This window comes from Mobula birostris, chromosome 12, assembly GCF_030028105.1.
Source record: "Mobula birostris isolate sMobBir1 chromosome 12, sMobBir1.hap1, whole genome shotgun sequence".
NCBI classification, from domain to species: Eukaryota; Metazoa; Chordata; class Chondrichthyes; order Myliobatiformes; family Myliobatidae; genus Mobula; species Mobula birostris.
The window spans coordinates 68047797-68073203 of NC_092381.1; the positions used below are offsets into that span (position 1 = coordinate 68047797).

At 40.9% G+C, this 25407-nt stretch overlaps 1 protein-coding gene across 2 annotated transcripts in view; it reads right to left on the bottom strand.

Annotated features, from left to right (window-relative positions):
* The window catches only part of hmcn1 (hemicentin 1), a 514861-nt gene that overhangs the window by 389966 nt on the left and 99488 nt on the right, over positions 1-25407 (bottom strand). For both annotated transcript variants that reach the window (XM_072273998.1, XM_072273996.1), the window contains exons 5-6: positions 9005-9176; positions 5943-6049 (exon numbers count right to left, since the gene is read on the bottom strand). In XM_072273998.1, coding sequence (XP_072130099.1) covers positions 5943-6049; positions 9005-9176 — 279 coding nt within the window. The remainder of the gene's footprint in view (positions 1-5942; positions 6050-9004; positions 9177-25407) is intronic.

Consider the following 25407-nt stretch of genomic DNA (forward strand, 5'->3'; position numbering starts at 1 on the left):
TGTAGTAAGTCATGTCTAACCAATCTTAAGAGAGTTTTTTGAGGAAGTTACCAGGAAAGCTGGTGAAGGCAATGCAGTGGATGTTGGCTACATGGACTTCAGCAAGGCCTTTGACAAAGTCCCACACAGGAGGGTAGTCGAGGAGATTCAGCTGTTTATTCAAGATGAGGTTGGAAATTAGATTAGATACTGACTTTGTGGAAGGAGCCAGAGTGTGTCTGTAGATGGTTGCTTCTCTAACTGGAGGCCTGTGACTAGTTGTGAGCCACAGACGTCAGTGTTGGGTCTGCTATTGTTTTTCCACAATATCAATGATCTGGATGATAATTTGTAAACTACATCAGCAAATTAGCAAATGACAGCAAGATTGAGGGCGTAGTGAACAGGAAGGAATAGTATCAAACCTTGCAGCAGGATTTGGATCAGCTGGACAAATAAGCTGAAAAATGGCAGATGAAACTTAATGTAGACGAGTGTGAGGTAGTCCACTTTGGGAGGACCAACCAGGGTAGTTCTTACACAGTGAGTCGCAGGACCCTGAGGAGTGTGGTAAAACAGAGGGATCTGGCAATACAGATCCATAATTCCTTGAAAGTGGCATCAGGGTTGATAGGGTCATAAAGAAAGCTTTTGGCACTTTGGCCTTCGTAAATCAATGTACTGAGTGCAGGAGTTGGGATGATATGTTGAAGTTGGATAAGACGTTAGTGAGGCCTAATCTGGAGTATTGTGTGCAGTTTTGGGTACCTACCTACACGAAAGATGTAAATAAGATTGAAAGAATATAGAAAAAAATTACAAGGATGTTGCCGGGACTTGAGGACCTGAGTTATAGGGAAAGGTTGAGTAGATTGTGTAGGTCAGAATGTAGAAGATTGAGGAGAGATTTGATAAAGGTATACAAAATTATGAGGGACATAGATAAGATAAATGTAAGCCGGCTTTTTTTTATCCCCACTGAGGTTATGCGACACTAAAAATAGAGGTCAAGGGTTAAGGGTGAAAAGTGAAATGTTTAAGGGGAACATGAGGGGCAACTTGTTAACTCAGAGCATGGTGAGAGTGTGGAACGAGCTACCAGCGCAAGTGGTGGAAGTGGGATCAATTTCACCATTTAAGAGATATTTGCATAGGTACATGGATGGGAGGGGTGCGGATGGCTATGGTTTGGGTGAACGTTGATGGGACTAGGCAGATTAGTCGTTTGGCACGGACTAGATGAGCTGAAGGGCTTGATTTGGCGCTGTACTGTCCTATGAATCTACATATGGTTTCTACCAATACCTTGTAGCTCAAATGACACTGGACAATCTTCACTAAAGGGCCACTACAGATTACCAACTAAAAGCAATAAATCAGGCACCGGTGACGAGATGATGATCCAGTATTCTAGCTTGCATACTTTTCCCATTGACTGGCCCAATGGGAGAAGGATACCTTAAAATAAATTTTCACACAAGAATTAATATCAGTGCTACAAACTCTAAATATTTCAAGCATTTCTACGCAACAGCCACAAAATTCAAATCTGTTAATAGTACATGGTACTGCCATAGTCAAGGTTTGCAATTGGATAGGGTTCTGTTTCATCAAATAAATTACATGATTAAACTCCTGGACCATTGCTTTTTTTAAAATAGAGGTGTCATGCTTTTTAAAGCCCTGTTCTCTAAGTAGGCTTTTTCTTCACTTTGGTAATCTTTATCAATTTCTTCTCATTAGTCTACTTAAACATTTAGAGGTCTTGACCATTCTAGAGTGCCACTATTTTGAACTGAAAGCTTAGGATCATTTTTAAAGAATATTTAGAGTCCAGTGAGTTTGATCCAAAATTATTACAAGATCCCAACACTTAACCTATCCTGGCAGAAAGGAAACAATGAAATCAGCTCCAGAAAACATGCAGTCCCAACCTTTTCACCATCACCAGCCTGGCAAGTGGAGCAGAGGTGTGAGAAGTACTTGCTTCGCAGCATAAATATTTCATCATGTCTTATCAGTAAGGTCATCTTCCTCTGCCCTTACCAGAGATCCTTTTTATCTCCCCACATTCATAATGTACCTAATTACTTGTGTCATGTTATTTGACCAACCTCAAAGAGCAATTATTTTCAAACTTCAAGGAGGTTATAGGGGAAGGCAACAAAGGTAAATAACCTTTGACAACAAAACCACCTACTCTTCTGTACTGCTGTAAAAAAATCTTTTGAAAACTGTATTAGGCCATATTAGTCTAATTCCCTTGGTGAAGGGATCTTTAAAATCCACACAGGAAGAACAGAGCATAGTTTCCATGTAAAAGAATTTGATTTAGATGAAGCTGAAATATCCCACTTACAACTACATTGAAACTTAAATTTAACCAATTTCATCTGATTTTTGTCATCCCAATTAAACTAGAAGGAAATTTCAAAAGCTGAAGGTTTTCAGGAGTCTGGTGAAAACAAATCAAAATTATACACCCTGTCTAATGGTCCCTAATGCATTACTGAGGTCAATATTTTCAGCCAGGGATCTCAAGAGTTAAGGGTAACCTTTAATGTGCCATTGATATAGAATGGCAAGTAGCCATTGCTACCCCTTGTGACCCAGAGTGGAAAAACAAACACTGCAGTAAGAACAATACCATCTATAGGCCTCTACAAATGAACCCCATACCTGTTCAAAGTTGGAGCTTATTTCCCAGCATGCACTTCTTGCTCACCAAATAAGGCCCATTTTGGAAAGACTATCAACTGGGCTAACCAAGTCAAAAAGAGCTATTGTTTGTAATCTTCTTTCATATATCTGCCAAGTTTCATGTAGATTTTTCTAAATGTCTGCATGACATTTGAGTTGGAAACCAAAAGCACTAGAGTAATACAAAAAGAGCTCCAGGTTCTGTTTTCAATAATGAATTAGCACCACACTGTGAGTGACTTTGTTTCAGGAAATGATGTGTTCTATTTTTCACAAAGACCGGAATGCAAGTAACAAAACTCTCTATTGAGTAAATCTTATTGTAATTAGAATGATCTGCTTACCAACAAATCATATGACAAATAAATGTATAAATTCTGACATAAGAAATAATTTTTCAAGCATGATAATTGATTTATAACATGGTACCTTTGCCAGACACTGTATTGTGATCATCTGCATCCCTGTTGTAGCAGTAAGATGACCAGCAGTCAAATTACAGGCCTAAACTACTTACAGACACAACTTTTACATGAATCGCTTTGCTCACATAGAATTTTTCACAGATTAGACACAGTCATAGTCATACTTCATTGATCCCGAGGGAAATTGGTTTTCGTTACAGTTGCACCATAAATAATTAAATAGTAATAAAACCATAAATAATTAAATAGTAATATGTAAATTATGCCAGGAAATAATTCCAGGACCAGCCTATTGGCTCAGGGTGTTTGACCGTCCAAGGGAGGAGTTGTAACTAAGTTTACTACAACTAAGTTTGATGGCCACAGGCAGGAATGACTTCCTATGATGTTCAGTGCTGCATCTCGGTGGAATGAGACTCTGGCTGAATGTACTCCTGTACCCACCCAGTACATTATGTAGTAGATGGGAGACATTGACCAAGATGGCATGCAACTTGGACAGCATCCTCTTTTCAGACACCACCGTCAGAGAGTCCAGTTCCATCCCCACAACATCACTGGCCTTCCGAATGAGTTTGTTGATTCTGTTGGTGTCTGCTACCCTCAGCCTGCTGCCCCAGCACACAACAGCAAACATGATAGCACTGTGAGTGTTAGCAGGTGTGATTTTATGAGGTAGAGATTAACCATAACCTCCCCTACTCACCACCCCCATCGTACTGCTAAATGGCTGCATACAGTTTTATGCCTTGAACTTGCAACCATCCCGGAGTCATGATATGCTCAGGCACATTTACCAGGTCAAGGTGGCAGCAGGCTGTGATATCTGTCGAGGCAGTGGCTCAGATGTAGTTGCTTTTACACTCGTAGGGATGGTTTTGGGGCAGCGTGGGAAATTAGGGGACAGATTTGGGTTTAGGCTCAGAGGTCAGAAGCAGTAAATAAAAAGCTGGGGCAGAAGCTCGAGACCAGGTCAGAGTGTTCCGTGGAAGAAGGCCAGCGATCTCCGTGGAAAGATGTCAGGTCAGCCGGTGCTGAAGATAAAAAGCTGCAATCCCCATGGTCAACGACCAAGGTCAGCAGGCCTCTTGGACATGGGATAATGATCCCGGCCCTGCCCTCACGTCGGCAGGTCCGGGGATCGTAGTCCAGGTGGACAGGAGGCACAAGGGCTGGTGACAACCCCTCACCCCCCACCAGGTCCACGTGAGTCCAGAGTCTGAGAGAGACCTGCAGTTCAAAGTCCACGATCAGTGAGTCCTGGGGTCAGTACTGGAAGTCAAAGCCTTAAGGCTGAAAACACAAGTTGGCGAGTCCAGTAGTCGAGGCCCGATAGCAGTCTGTCCTGGGGGTTGGAGGCCTCTCTGCATGTGTCAGTGAGTGTGTAGGTGGGAGGGAGGAAAGGGTTTGTTTTGTTGCTGCTGTTGTGTTGTTGTTGCTGTTGCTTGTGAGCATGCCATGTTGGTACCACATCCTGAGGTTGTGCTGTTCATTAATGTAAACAACACATTTCACTGTATATCTTGATGTTTGTGTGATGAATAAATGAATCTAAATCTAATTCGGATCTGAATCTGAATCACAGCATTCCAAAATCCAACAATCCTCCGTTCTCCAGCTTCCTGCACAGCATTTCCAAAATCAAGCACTACTCCTGGAAAATTTCTGGATCTAGCATCACATAGGATTCCAAGGGACCCAGGATTTTCTGGCCATTGATGATCCTAGCACAAATGCTACTCGCAGTGGAAGCCTGATTTTTAACCACAGCTAATGAGGAAACCAAATCCTGCAATCACCATGCAACTTCTCACTCAACTCCAAAAAATTGTCCAGAATGTACCATCAAGAACAAGCAATGCCATATGACATAGGAGGAAGGGTATACAAGAAAATCCTCATGACTTTGCCTGTACATATAGAAGATGATGTTTTCAAATACAAACAAGCTTGGTTTGGTCCACATTGTTTGAGTTTCCAGCAATTAACAATGACATCTGCAAAAATCAGGCTGTGATGATGCTGTATACTCAGTAACCACTTTATGGGTATACCTGTACATCTACTTGTTAATGCAAATACCTAATCAGCCAATCATATGACAGCAACTCAACGCATAAAAGCATGCTGACATGGTCAAGATGCTCAGCTGTTGTTCAGGCCAAACACCACAATGGGGAAGAAATGTGATCTAAGTGACTTTGATGGTGGAATGATTGTTGGCGCCAGACGGGGTGGTTTAAGTATCTCAGAAACTGCTGACCTCCAGGGATTTTCAAGTACAGTCTCTAGAGTTTACGGTGAATAGCACGAAAAACAAAAAAAAAACTTTCAGTGGCAGTTCTGTTCGAACTGACAGGAAAATAACAGTAACTCAAATAACCATGCATATGCATAAGGGCAACTCTGAATCAACAACACATCAAACCTCTGTACCTTATAAAGTGGCCACTGAATGTATGTTTAAATGGAATTTCCACCTTCTCCCATAATAACAAAACAATAACACAATAGCTTCTAATGTTCTCTAATGACACTGGGTAGTGGCACAAATCAAAGAAATGGATAACTTGGATTCCAAGCTATGAGGAGGTGGACTGAACATTAATAATACACTATCGGTCAGGGATGATAATTTCATGATGTGGGAATGTATTGATTCATGCAGCACCATGAGTAACAGAAGATTGCTTTGTGTTTCCCAAACTTCCCTCAAGGTTTCACTGACTTCCTGCTGAAATTATGGTGTGAAAGTGATAGCGTTCATAATAAATTAGGGCTGAGGTCCCGAGGAAGATATCAAAGGTTTTTACACATGCCATTACCATAAAGATTTACCTTAATGGTCCAGAGTCCTGGTTGTGGATTCTTGATGTTTACCACCCTGGCAGAGTTTGCAATATGTAAAAGCTCATTAAGACCAGATCCTTTCCTGATAATTTTTCCTGCAGGCCGAAAGAAAAGCTTAATCAATATAAATTTTGTATTCTTGTTAACAACTGTACTAAAACTGAGAATAACATTCTCCCAAAGCTAAAAATGAGTTTTCAGTTGAAATGTTAATGAAATTTTTAAACATGTATTAATATATTTTCAATGTTCAGCAGGTTGAGCTTACTGTCTGAGGAAAGCTGGTTTGATTAGTACATATATATACCTGGACAACCACCACTGATTTAAGCTAGACCACATTATTCAGCATGTCAAAATTGAAGACTATTTAGGTCACCAAGGGGTTAAGAAATTGATGGTTAGCTAACGCACAGATCTGGTGTTTGCTTTCCTGTCCTTCATAGAACTGTTAGACTACTTTTGTAGATAATATTAGAAGATCATTTCCTTTGGGATAAGCATTCTTATTACATGCCAAGTGCAGAGAAGCATCAGTGAGGTTTAAAACCACCAAACGGTTTCCATGGTTATAGCTTGGAGATCTATCATCTCAAGTCAGAAATATGAAAAACTTATTTTCTCACAATGCAAGACTGTTATTTTAAAATAAATTGCATCTGGGTTTTATCTCAAAACAGCACATGGCTCATTAGCTAGTTCCAGGAACCTGAAACTAGCTGAAGACATAACTAAGATCTGCAAAGACACGGTTGCATGACACATTCAAGAGAAATGTGATTATCATTAACACAGAAATCTTCCCACTTAAGAGACTAACATCACATTAAAATTCTTAAATGACATATTAAAAAGGACAACAAAAAAGGTGGTTAGCAAATTACTGAGAGAGTTTAGCCATTGATTTCCCCATTAATTCAGATCATAGGATCGTAAGATACAGGAGCAGAATTAGGCCATTTCAACCATCAAGTTTGCTCTCCCATTTCATCATGGCTGATCCAATTTTTCTCTCAGGCCTAATCTGCTCCCTTCTCCCTGTAACCCTTCATGCCCTGACCAATCAAGAATCGAGAAACATAGAAAACCTACAGCACAATACAGGCCCTTTGGTCCACAAAGCTGTACCAAACCTGTCCTTACCTTAGAACTACCTAGGATTACCCATAGCCCTCTATTTTTCTAAGCTCCGTGTATCCATCCAGGAGTCTCTTAAAAGACCCTATTGTTTCTGCCTCCACCATCGCTGGCAGCCCATTCCACACACTCACCATTCTGCGTAAAAAACTTACCCCTGACATCTCCTCTGTTCCTGCTTCCAAGCACCTTAAAACTATGCCCTCATGTGCTAGCCATTTCAGCCATGGGAAAAAGCCTCTGACTATCCACACAATCAATGCCTCTCATTATCTTGTACACCTCTATCAGGTCACCTCTCATCCTCCGTCTCTCCAAGGAGAAAAGGCCGAGTTCACTCAGCCTATTCTCATAAGGCATACTCCCCAATCCAGGCAACATCCTTGTAAATCTCCTCTGCACCCTTTCTATGGTTTCCACATCCTTCCTGTAGTGAGGCAACCAGAACTGAGCACAGTACTCCAAGTGGAGTCTGACCAGGGTCCTATATAGCTGCAACATTACCTCTCAGCTTTTAAACTCAATCCCACGATTGATGAAGGCTAATGCATCATATGCCTTCTTAACCACAGAGTCAACCTGTGTAGCAGCTTTGAGTGTCCTATGGACTCGGACCCCAAGATCCCTCTGATCCTCGACACTGCCAAGAGTCTTACCATTAACACTATATTCTGCCATCATATTTGACCTACCAAAACGAACCACTTCACACTTATCTGGATTGAACTCCATCTGCCACTTCTCAGCCCAGTTCTGCATCCTATCAATATCGCACTGTAACCTCTGACAGCCCTCCACACTATCCACAACACTTCCAACTTTTGTGTCATCAGCAAATTTACTAACCCATCCCTCCACTTCCTCATCCAGGTCATTTATAAAAATCACAAAAAGTAAGGGTCCCAGAAAACATCCCTGAGGCACTCCACTGTCACTGATCTCCATGCAGAATATGACCCGTCTACAACCATTGTGTGCCTTCTGTGGGCAAGCCAGTTCTGGATCCACAAAGCAATGTCCCCTTGGATCCCATGCCTCCTTATTTTCTCAATAAGCCTTGCATGGGGTACCTTATCAAATGCCTTGCTGAAATCCATATACACTACATCTACGGCTCTACCCTCATCAATGTGTTTAGTTACATCTCAAAAAATTCAATCTATCAACCTCTGCCTTAAATATATATGAAGACTTGGCCTCCACAACTGCTTGGGTCAGAGAATTCCACAGATTCACTGCTCTCTGGCTAAAGAAATTCCTCCTCATCTCCATTCTTAAAGGACACCCTTCTATTCTGAGACTCTCCCCTCTGCTATTAAACTCCCCCACCATAGGAAACATCCTCTCCACATCCACTCTACCGAGGTCTTTCACCATGCGATAGTTTTCAGTGAGGTCACTCCACATTCTTCTGAATTCTAATGAACACACGCAGCTTGTCAAACTGATCCCTTTGTGCATTCCTAATTATTAACTGCTGTTGAATAAATAAATTTTTGATTTGCTTTCATGAAATTGAAATACAGTATATGTCACAACATGGCATTCCAGCTATCTTTAATCAGTTGCTGTAAAGTTCACTATATTGAAAGTGCCTGTTATTGCCTGTCAAATCCTGGCCTGAAACAGCACAACCCTTGAGAGCGTAGTTAACTATTCTTTTAAAACACCCATGTGGATTGCAGTCACTTTAAGAAAAAAAACCAGAAGAACAAAAAGAGAAATAAAATGCCAAATCAGTACCAAACTTCATTGTGTATTCACCATGGCATGTTTCTTTGAAAAGGAATAATGCTCATAAAGGCATAACACTACATTGTAAGTTGACAAAATGAATGCTTCTGATAATTGCCCAAGTTTATTCACAGACACTCATTGTGTTCAATAATCTCTTTAATACTCAAGAACCATACCTGAGGGATCTCTGATCTCAATAAAAGGAGCAGGACCACTGAGAGACACGGTCACCTGTTTCAGACTGGGATCAAAGGGGATTTGCCAGGTGTTTACAGCTTGGATGGCATGGTCTGTGGATAGCAGGTGAACTTTGGATGCTTGAACTGCTTCTTTTACCCATTTTAGAACCTGCAACAAAAAAAGAGGAAATGTAAACAAAATCCTACAGACAGTGGAATGCATGATTTAAGGAGAAGGAACAACAGTAACAAATTCAATATATTGGCTTCTTGTGTGGTGTTGCTTCTTCCACGGTGTTTTTCTCCCCCCCCCCCCCCCAGTGGAATTGACAGAGCTCGCAAACATTCCCTACACTTTGGCTTAATATCCAGGCATCTCCCATCCACAACAAGGACAACAGACACAAAATACCAGAGGCATTCAGTGGATCAAACAGGATCTATGAAGGGACAGGAATAGTCACAATCAACTGAAGGATCTCTGAAACATTGACTATTCCTTTCCTTCCAAAGATGCTGCCTGGTCTGCTGAGTACCTCCAGCATTTTGTGTGTGTGTTGCTCAAGATTCCCAGTATCTGCAGAATCTCTTGTGTTTCAGAACAAGGATTTCTCTTCATAGTCGCTCAAGAGATTCAACATAATAACGTCATCAGATACACCGTCTCCTCCGCTTTCAGCATATCAAAGGGACTACTCCCTCTGCAATATTTTAGTTCATTCTTCCAAACCTTCTTCTCATCATAGCTGCCTAAGGCAACTCAGGAGACACAACACATTTTTTCCCCTTTTCCAGATCGCAACACAAGTTTAAGAAATAACATCACTTCTTCTGACCTAGCAACTTTACAACTTTTGGAATTTAATATTAAAGTTAACAATTTTGGATAACCGACCCTTCATTACTCCAATTAATCCAGGAAATGTTAGTAACTTCAGACTGACGGAGACTTTCTTTGGGGCAATTGATCAAAGTCCTGCTTTTGGTCAGCAAGAGCATAGAATTGGGTAGACCTCATTTTCATTAAATCATAAAATCTTACCTTTGTTCAATCCAACACAAAACATCATGTGGAAGCAATTCTGCCTCTTAAAATTATCCCTATTCTTTCAGATACTAGGCTGACTTTTCCCTGAATTGCTATGTTAACCATGCTGGCAGATACCACTGGAGCCCATCCTATTAACAAACTCCATCCAACCAAACTGAGGTGTGATCACAAATAGGTCAGTGGAACATACAGCAGACACAGCACTTCAACTTGTCATGGAGTCAGCTTCCCCAAACAGTGGAATCCAGAGACGTGACTTCAATCTGCCTGTTGCATAACAACTGCCTGCTTCCCCCCCAACTCCACTTACACCAACTTGGTCAACAGCAAAAGGCACCTGATGCCTCACCTGATCCTGATCCATGGAATATCACCTTCTGCACTAATCAGAATAATTTGTTTCTAAATTTCAAAGAGAGTTTGACAAAGACCTCCAACACCAGCCCACCCTATACCTGCTAAAATCTATGAACACACCTCAATCTGGTCAACGTTTAAAAAGCAGTTTCCTCCCATAAGGATGATTTAAAACAGGCTGTGTGCCAGATCTAGCTGAGCACTTTGAAGATCCCATTAATCGTCGCTGAGAGACATTTCAACTCAATGCAGATATTACACAAGTATTAATAACTGCTCAATGAATTGAAAATCAACATCAATAACCCATGTCACTGCCACAGTTGACCATCATCATAGAATCTTCTTCAACTCCAAAACATCACATTTACTTTGATTCTTAAATAACTCAACAAATATTACAGTACTTCAGCATCTCAGAAACATCAAGCCCCATACTTGCGGTAAAACGGAGCAACCTCTTGAGGGCCAACCAAACGTGTTTTTTCCTTTGTTAAATGTCTTTTTTACAATAGCAAGACAACGCTGGACTCCAAGGAGTTGGAGACCGCAGACCTACCCCATCAGTGAGCTGCTCATTAGCAGAGGTGTTGGACTGGGTACAGACCATGTTGCTGACTGCTACAGGAAAGGCATTAAAGGCATCAGAGTTGGTGCACGAGGTGGCATGCAGTGTAACCATGGGTGATTGTCCTGAACGTTTCTCTTGCTATCGCAAGACCATGGGACATTGATAATGAAAGATACCATGGTCTCCCTTGTTTAGTGGTGTGACAGATGGCAAGGGAGCTGCATGGTCTCACTCATAGTGAGGACTAGACTTCAAGCCACGGGCTTGCCTGCTGTTACAGACCAGGAGAGGAGATGCCATAGGTGTTGTAGCTTGGCATCTGTGTTCGCTTGGGAACTGGCCTTTCGCATCGGTGTTCGATTGGTGAAATGACAGGTTGGATTGCATGCGTATGTTTGCATACTGCCGAGAACTACACCAGCAATTTGTGGGACATGTTGCTCAAAGACTTGGGCTGTATATGTGTTTTTTTTTCAATATTGAGTGAGTGGTTGCTATTTTGAATGTGCTGTGTATGTTTTGTACCTGGCCTCAGAGGAACATTGTTTCGTTCAGCTGTATTCATATATAGTTGATGATAATTAAACGTGAACTTGATTTCATTTGATTTTGTTTTCCTTTCTCTAGGAATTGCTCACAGATCTTTCAACATCCTCTCTCTCAATAATTAAGCAGAGCTAACTGCGCTAGTAAACGCAGCAGTAACCAGAACCCGCATCGAAGTGCAAGGCTCCCTTTCTTACAAAAACATGCATTATCCAGTGGGACTATTAATTTAATTTACTCAAGTGAGCCAGGGCAACTTAAATTGATGTAAATGGCCATTCCATCATCATCATCTGCTACTTTATTCCCACTTCACCAGGTGTCAAGAGTTGATTTACTTCAGGCAAAGTGAGAAAATCATACTGCAAATGACACCCAGCCACACAAACAATTACACAATGTCTGATGGGACTTTTGTAACATTTACAATGAAGCACATAGGGTCACCAGCTGCTAACTCAGTAATTGAGCTATTTAGCAGGACTTTACTCAACTGAAGGTGGTAGAAACTCAGTAATTCTGTAATCCTGCACCATACAAAATAGTTGTGGATACAACTGGCTGCTATAATGAGGGATTTAGTGAGTGATGGGAACAGGCTTTGAAGAAATAAATACTTATGTTTCTTTATTCACATCTTATATACTCTAGGGGTGAGAACAGGATTGAACAATGAGAATAATGATGGACACTGTGGCATCTGATGATCTCTGAATGTAGGAGCAATGGCAAAAATTAGTTTCTCTCTAAATTTCAGATTAACTGTTTTACAAACTTATTTTCAATCTTATGCAGGAGCTCATTTAAAAATAGTAGGAGCAACTCTGATCACTGGATGGTGAGAGAGCATTCATTATGTACACTCACTGGCCTCAACCAGAAGTTAGGGCCACTTCGCTTCCATCCAATTAGCAAAATGTGACACTGCTCCACTTTTCGTAGTGTGCTTACTGGTGCATCTCCCCACCTTGCAGGGCTTTAACCCAAAATACCAACAGATCCTTTCCTCCCATAGATGTTGCTTGACTCAGATTTTCCAGCAGATTATTTGTTGGAGTAGATGGTAGTTGTCTGTCACGTCTGACAATGATAGGAAACCCGTGCAGGAGGGTTTTTACAGTGGAAAAGCCATTGCACTGGGGAAGTTCCACTCTCTCAAATTCAGAAGACCAGGTCCAATGGTACAAACAATCATCACAGACTGGGGTTTTCCTTGGTTGTAGTGGATGACCATGACGTCTTCTGTGCCTCGCCATGCCCTTCGCTCTCCATGGGGCACTACATACCACCTTCCTGCCCATTGGATCTCACCTGTACATCTCGTCCGCCCAGTCTGCCAGAGCTAGCACAGGTATGTCCCTATCTCATTGGGGTACAAGGCCCACCAGCTACCCTTACCTATCGAAGGGGTGTACCGGGGTGTACAGCTACTTGGAGCCACAGGTGAGAGTTGAGTGTCCAGTGGAGACCAAAGGTGACTGAGCTGCCCTGGAATGGACACAATATGCCCCTTCAGCAAAGGTGCTACCCTCCCTGGACATCCCTGTTCAGAAGTATGTAATGTTTCTGTGCTGTATGATTCTAATCTTGTGTTATAGCCTATCCATGTGATCATTCAAATGTGCTCTCACAGATATTCCCCTATCCGTTGGTCCCTGCAGCTTTACAATCCTACTTTGACTCCTTCCCTGTTCTGAAGAAGGTCTTTGACCTAAAACATTAGCAGTTTCTCTCCTCACAGATATAGCCTGACCTGCTGAGTATTTCCAGCATTTATTTTTTATTTTAGAATTTAGCATCTACAGTTTTTAAAAAATATTTTTATCTGTTGAATCCACTGTGCCTTCTCTTACAGGAATGCCTAACCCGAAGGAGTCCTTCTCTGCTCTCTGATAAGGTTTCTGTCTCTCTTTCCTTATTCATCTTTATCATTGATATAGTATTGATCAAAACCTGCTTCCGCAGATATATCACTTTCCTCAGCAAAAACCGCCATCTGTAACTTGTTCCAAGTGGATTCCAACTGTAATGATGGCCTTCACCATTCAGACTCTCCCAAGATCAAGGGTAAGGTCTGGATGGATGCTATCCAAGGTATCGACACACTGTGCTTTTCACAACCTCAGATTCACACTCAACGCTATGTATCAGCTCATCAATACTCTTGACCTCTCTCTGCAACAATGCTGACTTACTCTGTCTCAAAGTTGTTGTGGTCCACAAACTTTTTTTTTGCTGCATTCGGTGCTGCAATAGAAGATTCTACTCCCTTCAATCGGACATCAAAGATCATACACACCAATATCTTCTGTTACTTTCTCACAATTCACCCTCCATCACGTCCCCTCCTCACTACCAGTCACATACCCAATGCATTTTACGTGTTTACACCTTCTCTTTTGATCTTCTGCTCTCTGATCCTGAATGATCGGTCTCAGCAGAACCTCAGCTTTGCCCCCCCCCGCCAAATGTATATCTCAACCAATTTAGAGCCCAAAACAATAAATGCTTCTTATGCCACCTATACATCCATTTGTTTCAGCCAGGATCTTTCAACCCATCTGTGGACTCTTTCAATCATTTTCCATAAATGTACACACTCTGCCCATTTACCTATTCAAGATCTAACTGCCAGCATGACATTAACTATTTTGACTTTTCCATTCTCTCCTCTCACTCAAACCTATCTAATTCTGAATTTTAAGCTCTCCATTCACAAAGAATGAACCAACTCTGACAAAGGGTCCTCACTTTTCCCACAGATGTAGCTTCTTCACCTGCTGAAAATTAACAGCACTTTCTGCTTTATCATCTTTGTACCCCAACTATTCTGCTACTAATGTCTTCAGTAATGAGCCTGAGGGAATGAATGGCCCACTCCTGCTAGAATTCAACTGCTACAAGATTACATTTGCTAAGCATTACAAGTAGCAGGGACATAACAGATTATGCAGATGGTGAAAATCTTGAGTAACACACATAAAATGCTGAAGGAACTCAGTAGGTTAGGCAGCATCTCTGGAAAGAAATTGATAGTCAACGTTTAGGGCTGAGACCATTTGCAATGCCACCACCAATGGATCTGATAGAGCTCTGCAGTAGTGCTAGTCAGCAGAATTAGCAATCAATGAAACAGGTAACAGTAAAGGAAGAGGATGATTTAGCAATATTTCTATTTTCAACTATATCAGGGCATTTTCACAGCAAAAAATACAGCTTCCTTTAAATGCAAGTTTACCAGATTTTGGGAAATAGGCTTCAATGGACCCATCATTTACATTGATTTTATGTATATTTTATTTCAAGCAATTTGGATGACACATTTTCCTTCCAAGGAAGTAACGATGAGGCATGTACAGATTATTAAAATAATGCAATTAAACCAAAAATTTCTTATCTTATGATTATTGGCTGGTTTTTGATTATTCTCTTAAATTTGTCCATTCCTAGTTTGCTGATAAATTTCTGTTCATTCAGTCTTGCAGTAGTCAAAAGAGAATTTATAACGAAGTGCTCAGAGTGATGAATTGCCACAATTGCTGAAACTGTGAAATCATTCATCAAATATGTCAATGAAATGCCCATGGTCCCCAGAAAATTGCCTTAACTAACCTTATAAGACATTCAAATAGGCCATAATTTTCAGTTTTGAGTAAAGTGCGGACAAGAACAAGTAACAGGCCACATGACCTGTTGACTCACTGGCAGTGAAGCTCAGCACACATGTTTCATCTTAAAGTGCCGGATTTATGGTTCGAAAGTCATAGACTTGCATTGAATCACAAAATTCAAAATGTGCTGACTTAATTCTGGGTGCAAAATGTGATTCTGAAGCAATCCACCTTAAAAAATATCTTCCTTAGTCATTATAAGTATTCAGCAACTATTACTACTACCAATTCTGAATTTTTCATATTCTTTTAAAAATGAACATACACTTATTTAATGCCTAACCATCACAAAATACTTCAAGATCCTGCACAAATCAATTTTATGTAACCAGATACAGTGGCCATATTTTAAAAAGCAAGGTCACAGCAAATGAATCAACAGGCACACTATTAATTTTTGATGATGTAATGAGTGAGAGAGAATTACTGATCAAAAGCATCCTTCTCTCTACAACATCGTGCTATGCTTACATCTCACTGGTTTAACATCTTACCCAAAAGCCAGAATCTCTAACAATACTACCATTGCCTCAATTCTCTACAATCCTTGCAAGGTCACAGCCAATGGTAGCGCCTATCTACACTGAATGCTGGTATTTGGCCGTTTCATGGCTAGGAATGGAGCTAGGCATACAGCCAGGATCAGGAGATAAAGCTGGGAGCATGGGAGAGAATGTAGTCTGGCATCTGCAGAGCATGGAAGGGAAGGAGATCATGTGATAGCACAAGAAAGTCATAGAGCAGAGGAGAGAGGGAAGAAACTCCAAGATGCAAGCATGGAGCAGAATATGGGCAAAGTGATGAAAAGAGATAAATCAAGAATATTGGAGATAAAATCTATAACATAAATGCAGAGAGTGGGCACAAAGGACACCAGAGCAGAGAGAGGACAAGAGAGGAGGATGAGAAAGCAAAAGAGAGGCAACACCACTGCTGTATATGGGGACAAGTGCTCTGCCCTGCTTCCTGAAGTAAATTGAACAGGTTTTTTGTTTTACTGACATTGAGGAAAAGGTTGTTGTCATGACACCATGCCACTAGGCTCTCTATCTCCATCCTTCATTCCACCTCATTATTTGAAACCAGCAGTATCAGTGTAGATGGAGTTCAAAGTTCAAAGTATACTTATTATCAAAGTACGTATACAACATACATTCTTGAGTTTCGTTGTCTTACAGGCAGCCACAAAACAAGAAATCCAAAAGAACCCATTAAAAAAAAGGAAGACTGACAAGCACCCAACGTGCAGAGAGAGAAAAAAAACAAATTGTGCAAACAATAAGGGTAAGCAAAGTGAGTCCTCAGACACGAGACCTGGAGCAGGCCCAGAGCTTTCGGCCTCAGTTCAGTACATAGCAGAGAAAGCGTCGCAGAGCAACGAGCAGAACTGGCCCGACCCTCGTCTTTGGTCCTGACACCCTGCCTTTTCAATCCACCTGGCCCAGCATTTAAATCAGCCAAACATCGGGTCGTTTCTCGCTCTAAGACACAGGCCCTTTCGCATTGACAGGCACTGGGCCTGGACCCTGCCACCACGTTTCGGCCCGTACCTGACCTTTCCAAATCGGCCCGGCACTTAGATCGATTAAACTTCACTCTCAGTTTAGGTAGATGGGCCCCGAATCTGCTAATCCTTCACTCTGACTTTTCTCTGCATTGTTCACCCCAACTTCATTTCGAACATACCTCAACCTTACTCCGACTTTGCCTCGCACCTGCACGCTTTGACCCCCGACTCAGCCTTCGCTCGCCTCTTCATTGTTTGCGATGATCGTTTACCATAATTTTTTTACAGTGTTATTAATGAAGTATTCAGTTGTATTCCTTGTCTTGGAAACCACCAGTAAGTGGTCGCTTGCCCTCAGCAATGCCATCTTAAACAAGATTTAGAGCAGAATGGGGTCACATAATCGTCAGTGTATATGGAACAAAGTAAGGGTCTGAAAACGCAGCCTCATTTTTGAGGAGGCACCAGTGTTGAGGATAATCGTGGCAGGTGTGTTGCTGCCTATCCTTTCTAATTGCGATCTGTTGGTCAGGAAGTCAAGGACCAACTTTGAAATGTGATATGTGTCTATTGAATGTGATCTTAAGTGCAAGTTCAAATTCAATCGTCATTCAACCATACATGAATATAGCCAAGTGAAACTGCATTCCTCTGGGGCCAAGTGCAAAACACATCACCACCAGCACACAGCAAATTTCAGGAAAACATACAGTCACAAAGAAAAAATAATAATATAGCCCAAGTCCCTGAGTGGCATGACTGCAGATTGTCCTGGTCCATCCTGTTCTTCCACTATGCAAACACTGGAGGACAGCACTGAGCAAACACCAGAGGGCAGCACTGGCAAGAGAGGCCAGTTCCCAACTCAGCACAATTCCAGTGCACCCAGCAGAAGATCCTGCTCTCCCCCCTGGGCAGCTGCAACAGGTTGCTTTGTCCAAAGCGACTCCATGGCCAAGGCCCAGTCTTCGCCACAACTAAGGCAATGCAGCTCCCCCACTTGGTCTCGCCAATGAACAGACTTGCAGTAGTCTACATTACCAATGTCTAACAGGATCTTGCAATCCCAATAAAAATGTCCAAAATATTCAATCGCTGTATTGGTTAGATCACGCACCATCTTGGCACAACTGTATGCAAAATGTCTAGGCAACATCAGGAAAATAATTTGCAGCAAGTCCAGCTCAGTTACTATCTAGTTACATCAGTTACTTGATGTTTTTCAAATCCAGCAGTGACCTGCAATTGTAAAACAGACCTACAAGACAAACAAATGCACCTTTAATTGAATCTCAAGTAGATAGTACATCTGAGCATGCCACTATCCTATCAGACATTAAAAAATAATTAATAATTAGTTTATTATTTTCATCTGTACCAAAGTACAGTGAAATCTTTGTTTTGCCTGCCATTATACCAAGCATTTCATAATGTCAGTACGATGGTCTAACCTTGCAATTGAAGTGAGAATTGAACATTGGTAAATTAGTTGTCACATTGTCTCATGTACCGAAGTACAGTTAAAAACTTGTCTGGCATACTGTTCATACAGATTAATTTATTACAACAGTGCTTTGAGGGACAAGGTAAAAGCAGTAACAGAATGCAGAATATAATGCTACAATTATAGAAAGTGCTGTGCGGAGAGACAGTAAGATGCAAGGCCATGCTCATGTAGATTGTGAGGTCAAGAGTGCATGATGCTGTATAAAAGATCCATTCAAAATTCTTACAATAATGGGAATGGAAGCTATCCTTCATCCTCGTTGCATGTACTTTCAAGTTTTTGAATTTTCATTGTGATGGAAGGTGGAAAGGAAAGAATGTCCAGGGTGGAAGGGATCTTTGATTATGTTGGCTGCTCTTCCAAGACAGCAGCAAGTGTAGGCAGAGCCCATGGAGGGGGGCTGGATTCTGTAGTGCACAACTCTGCAGATTCCCACGGTCTGGGGCAGTGCAGTTGCTATACCAAGCCATGAAGCATCCAGACAGGATGCTTTCTGTACTACATTGATAAAGATTGCTAAGGGTCCATGGGGACATGTTGAATTTCCCTAGCCTTCTGAAGTACAGGCACTGGAGAACTTTCTTGGCCACAGCATCTACGTGGTTGGACCAGGACGAGCTAAGGTTTCTACATTGGAACCATCAATCAAACAGGGGCATGTGCTTCATCTCACTTACTGAATCAATGACCAGCTCTTGTTTTTTTTTAAACTGCTATTGAAGGAAAGGCTATTGTTGCGACACCATGCCACTGGGCTCTCTTTCTCCTCCCTGTACTGAGTTTCATCCAACTACAGTAGTGTCATCTGCAATCCTGCAGATGGAGCTGCAGCAGAACCTGGCCATACTGTGGTGAGTGTATAGGGGGCAGAGTAGGGGGCTGAGGACACATCCCCCAGGGGCACCGGTCCGAGTATAATTGTGGTGGGAAGTGTTACTGCCTATCCTTACTGATATCGGTCTGTTGGTCAGGAAGTCGGGTATCCAGTTGCACAGGGAAGTGTTGAGTCCCGGGTCTAGGAGTTTGGAGACGAGTTTACTTGGAATTCAGCATACAGTAAATGGGCCAAAATGTATGCTTCTGTGCTGTAGCATCCTATCACTTCTATAGCATTAAGGGCAGAGCTGCAATCGATAAGTAATAGTCGACTTGGATATCTTTATTATCCAGATGCTCCAGAGATGAGTGTAAACCCAGACAGATGCTGTTGACCATAGACCTAATTCAGCAGTAGTTTGAGACTGCCTGGGAGGTTGGAGTTGATGTGTACCATGACTAGTCTTGCAAAGCACTTTATGATAGCAGATGGAAGAGCTACTGGACTGCAGTCTTCAAAACATGTTACCTTATTTTTCTTTGACACCAATATGATAGTTGTCTTCTTAAAGGTGGGAACCTCAGACTGAAGTAGGAATAGGTTTAAAATGTCTGCAAATGCCTCCACAAACTGATCTGTGCGGGATCTAAAGGACAAGGTATGGGTCAGATTCTATCCATAGTTCACTCTCCAGGACTTCATTTAGTAGCTCATTGTAAGATGTAAGCCCCACCACAACTGATAGCTGGTCTGAACTCTATTTTGGACTAACATTGTCTCTTGGCATTCTCGATAGTTTTACATAGGTCAATGTCACTGAATATGAATGTTGCAGACATGGACTGCAGTAAGGATTGGATCTCTTGGTTGATCCATGGTATCTGGTAATCTGGAATCTGGATTGATCTCTTTGGTACACAGTCCTCTTCACATTTGCTGATGATGTAGTGTATTTAATATTTCAATAATATTTGAGTAATCTGGTAAATATGTTGTTAAGCATTCTTTGTTCAACTAATTCATTACGTGCTATCTGTAAAACTAAGTGAACTGCATACGTCATGACACTACCATGTGATATATGCACCTTGTTTAAAATAAAAACACACGAAGTTTGACTTGCATCCCTGGTCCCCGTCTTTCTTTTAATTAGTTCAGAGTTTTGGAGTTATAAAACATAACAGTGGCGACGATGTAGTTTTTAAAATGAACCCAAGGTGAAGCACAGCAAAACATTTGAGTGTGTTTTTTTTAAAAGTGCAGTAAAAGAAAAACAGTGCAGTACATGCAGAGACAGTTGAGTTAAGGAACGGAAGAAAATGGAAGAATTCACAGGTTCATTAACGGTGAGCACTGGGTGATAATAATCATAAATAAATAAAAGAGCAGAAAAGGCTGGCTTTATTGAAAAGATTGACACATTTAATTCCACAACATTTTGTATACTGAGCAAATTGAGCAGTATTTTGAAGCATTTCAAATCACCGATGAGAAACAAATGCAAATTTTACTGAGTGCATTGGAATTAAAGGCATACAGTTTACTTCAAAATTTAACTGTTCAAGTGAAACCAGCTGAAATGATATCTTGAAGGTAATGCAGGAACATTTAAATCCAAAGGCATTGTTGATTGCAGAACACTTAAGATTTCATAAGTCGAATCAAAAGGAGGGGGGTCCACTCCAACATACATGCCTGAATTGACTAGATTGCCTGAGTATTGTCAGTTCAATGATGGACTTAATGGTGCACCAAGAGATCACATAGTTTGTGGAATCTTACAAGAAAACATTCTCCTAACTATAGCACAATTTAGAGTTAAAAAAGCAGTTGAAATAACTATCAATGGAAACTACAGACAGACATGCAATTGTTTTGCAGTCAGGAATGAAAGTGAGCACGAACAAAATTGCAACATCTAAACAGGAAACTGGCCTGGCTGAACAAATTGTTTTACTGTTGTGGCAGATGACAACACACACCAGATTAATTCAGATTAAAAGGCAAAACTTGCAGAAAATTCAAAAAGTAGTAGGACATATACAAAGAGCATGTCAGGCAGACAAAAATAAATGGACTATATAAGGAAAAAGTATTTTTTTAAGTTGCAATTTCAAAAAAGAGCACTAATCTGCATGCTGTTGATGAAAAATCTGATAATGATGAGAGGGACATGGGACTGTGTAGCCATGAGATTTACAGTGTGAAAGTTAATAATAGACAAGCAATATGGCTTACACCAGAAGTGAACTGCAAATTAATCAGAATAGAATTGGACTCTGGTACGGCTGTTTCAGTTATTCCACAAAATTAATTCCATTGGCATTTCAAAGATACTAAACTGCAGCCTGCTGATACTGTATCTAACTAAGAATTTACACTGGAGAAAATACAACTCCTGTAGGAATGACATCCGTAACTGTGTAATACAGCAACCAACAAACCACATTGGGCTTGTATGTGGTAAAAACAGGACAGTCAGCATTGCAGGGCTGTGACTGGCTGAGACTACCACAACATGATTAGAGATTCATCCACTAATTGCATATTACATCGCTGGCAATAAGGCCAACTGGAAGAAAATTAAGCAGGGTACTGGATGATGCCACAACTGTCTCCATGCTGTACACCATGAACCATTGCCCAAGAGGGTAATCATTTGTTGGTGCCAACCTCTTTGCATCTGGTTGGGCCAAGGAAGGAACATGTTATTTAAAGGAAGATGAAAGTGACAAAAGCAGTGGTCTGACTACCACAATTTTTGTAGGCAACGTATCTGAGAAAGCTTCAGATTTGTTAATCAGGCAGTTACTTGTGAAATGAGGCTTGGTTTTAAGTTGGAAGAGAAATCAATGAGCTTTAGGAAAGTTGCAAGCATTTGGCTTTTTTTTAAGTATAAAGAACCAGAATCTACTCTGTATACATTCTGTTTATTGCATGAACTTCAGGTGGGAGACAAAAAGCTGCTTGTAAAAGTTGATGCAAAGGACCAAAGCCCAGCTGGATGCATGGAAAGCCAAAAAGAAAGGGGTCAATGGAGATATGAAAACAGGGGATGATGTTGTGGAAACCAAGAGGAGAGATCAGATCATAAAGGAATCAATAGGAGGTTTAATAAGATAGTACTCCAGTGAACTAATGAACCTTCCCAAGATCAAGATGCACAAACTAGGAGAAAAAGAAAGGTGTTCAGGGCTGTCAGAACCACTTCCTGCAGTCTCAGAGTCAACTCCCAAAACCACCACGGAGGAGGCTCCAGACCCCGAGACTGCTTTCATAGCCTCAAGTCTCACCTACCAAGCAGGGTGACCTCCCTTGTTAGGAGAGACGTTATCCCACAAGAGTGAAAAATCCTCCACAGCAATTAAATCTTTAGGCCTGAATGGGGCAGTTTAAAATCTGCTGTGCCGTGGATTTCAGTACAGTAGTTGTATTATATTGTATACTGTGTGTATAGTTGAGATGTTTTCTATATTGAGGTGGAGTTCATAGCTAAGCAGGAAGGAGTGTTGTGAATTTAATATTTCAGTAATACTTGTAAATGTGTTGTTTATTAAGCATTGTTTGGTTAAATAATTCATTATAAGTTACATCTAAAAATAAGTGAAATACATTCATTATGACACAACCATGTGATATGTGTGCACCTCACTTAAAGTAAACAAAGTTAGACTATGTCTTTTTATTGAAATTAGTTTTTAATGTTTTGGTGTACAAAACATAACAGCTGACACACTTATTGAGATTGGCTGCTGAGTCTTTTTGAAAATGGACCAGTCTACAGCGCCACTACAGTCACATAGAAGCTACCTCTTCAGACCAGCACAGTACACCTTCTGCATTGAATCCACTTGCCTCAGTTTCTGTTTACAGGGAGAAGGAGCACAGCCTGGCTGATTGACTTGCAAAAATTACGTACGGGGGAATGGATCAGCAGGTATCTTTAATGAGTGTGTGGCAATGGTCAATAGTCCTGGTGGGACAGGTAATGTGCTGGTGGTATCTTGGTAACATACTCTTGAAGTTGGCAAAGGCAAATTAAAACAAGAACACCAACCATGAGCCAAAGTGAGATCCTCGCGGCAAAAAAGCTGGTTCTCATCTCCTTCAGGTCCAGCTAGTTTTGCATGATCACCACAATTGCTTCAACATTGAAATGAATGCTCCTAAAAATCTCACCATGAGGTTATGTTTGCACTTTGTTTATAAGTATTAAGTACCTCATCCAAATTGGAGGTAATGAGTGAAATTTTAAACTCACAATTATTCATAATAATAACATAATGTTCCAGAATACAACCACAAGTATTTGTAAATGGAATATTCCTGAAATGGAGCTAATACAATATTATTATACATATAATCACAACATCACACTTGGCAAAAAGGGCTAAGCAGCTGACCTTTATTATTGGTCTAGAACATTGCATTATATTACACATTCCTGAATCAGATTACAGCTTATCCAAAATGGGGATACTTATTTTGAAGCTAAACCAGTTATCTCACCATCACTTAGAGTATATCAGTGAATTATTTATAAGATCTTATATTCAAACAGTCCCAACAATTTAATTAATTTGCATCATTCGGGGAATCTGGTGCAGAAGAATATATCAGCCTGTGCAAAAAACATTTCTGTCCTCATCCTAGTGTGATAACTGCAAACCTATTTAATGCACTCAGATCAGCACCATATTTCATGTGGCACTGAGTCACATTGCATAGTGCATCTTAAAAGGAGAGGTTGGCGACAGTGGTGTGGAAATCTCAGGAGGGTGGTGGTTGGTCTCACAAGGTTTGCTCAAAATATCTAAATATTTATTGGCTATAACATGCTACTACAATTAAATCTTTTATTAGCATAAAACTGTTAAATGGTACCAGAATACATTTGACGCAAAACAATACTTTGTCTTGTAATATTGTAGTGCATTTTAATATGGGACATATACCTACTTGAATGCCAACAACTCCATATGCTCATAACCTCTTGAGAACTGAATTTCTTCCTTGTTGCACACCTGAATGGTCACATTTTATTGAGGTTATGCGTTCTGGTCCAAAACCACCTCATGGGGAAAACATCTTCCTAGCATTTATCTCATCAGATGGGAATCATATGTCACCTCTCATTCACCTCTGTTCAGACTTTGTTCATAAGGCAATCCTTCAGTACCCAAGACCGTCCAAGTAAATCTTTTCAGGACCAGTAATATCCATCCTTCAATTACTTACAAAAGGAGTACACAGTACTCTTCATGAGGCCTCAGTAGTGGCTTGCACAATTGTATTAGGACTTCCCAACTCTGTTATTTCAATATGCTTGTAATAACAGTGAGCATTTATTAGTTTTCCTGATTACCAGTTCTACCAGTTTGCTACCTTCCTGTGATTCATGTTTTCCTGTGTTACTCCAACTCCAAACCTGGTGTTTAACTCTTGAGTGTCAATATATCTGTACAAAGGTACAGACTGTGGCAGACATTAACTTCACAAGAAATAGGTTTCAATTTAAATAAACTATTTTATTACTCTTCCATTCAAAGTGGTCTTTATTTTTCCTATTTTATATTCCATCTGCGATTTTTTTTTGCCGTGTTTAATATATCAATCTCTGTAAATTCTTTACGTACTCTTCACAACGTGCTTTCTGCACTACTTCAGCAACATTTGCAAATGTGGTAACAAAACTTTTGTTTCCCTGCTACAAGTCATTCCTGTAATCTATTAAAAACAAACTTATGGCTCCACCAATAATCTCTGTGGTAGCCCACTGCTTATAGGCTGCCAAACTGAAACAGGCCCCCCCATTTGCTGAGGAATATGCTGCACATCATTGAGAGTTCTTCAAGCTAACTATGGAACCTGCCTCGTTATTATCTTGCTTATTCCAAAAGGCCTCATCGGTGGCAAATGAGACACCTGCTCTCAGGTAAACTAAGCATCATTCACCTGTCTGATGCCTTGTTGTGACTACTGTGAGAACCTGAAACCCCTGGAAGGATTACACGGCAATGAAGTGGAGGTGAGTGAAGACACAAGTGGAGCATGCTCACAGGGCACAGAGGCCACAGGTTTTGGTCCAATCTGTGTAAATATCAAGCACTGGCGGGAAATGGTGAGCCTCCTCAGATAGTGCTGTTCAATGGAGGAAACCCACACTCCACCTATACAGCCAAGACAATGATGCAGCTGTTTAGAAGCTGGACTTTTTCACAGAACCAATGCACCCAGATTATAAACAACCCAAATCTCTTACAGCTGTACAGGTTTCCCTCACTATCCGAAGGTAGAGCGTTCCTATGAAACGGTTCATAAGCTGGAATGTTGTAAAGTGAAGAAGCAATTACCATTTGTTTATATAGGAAAA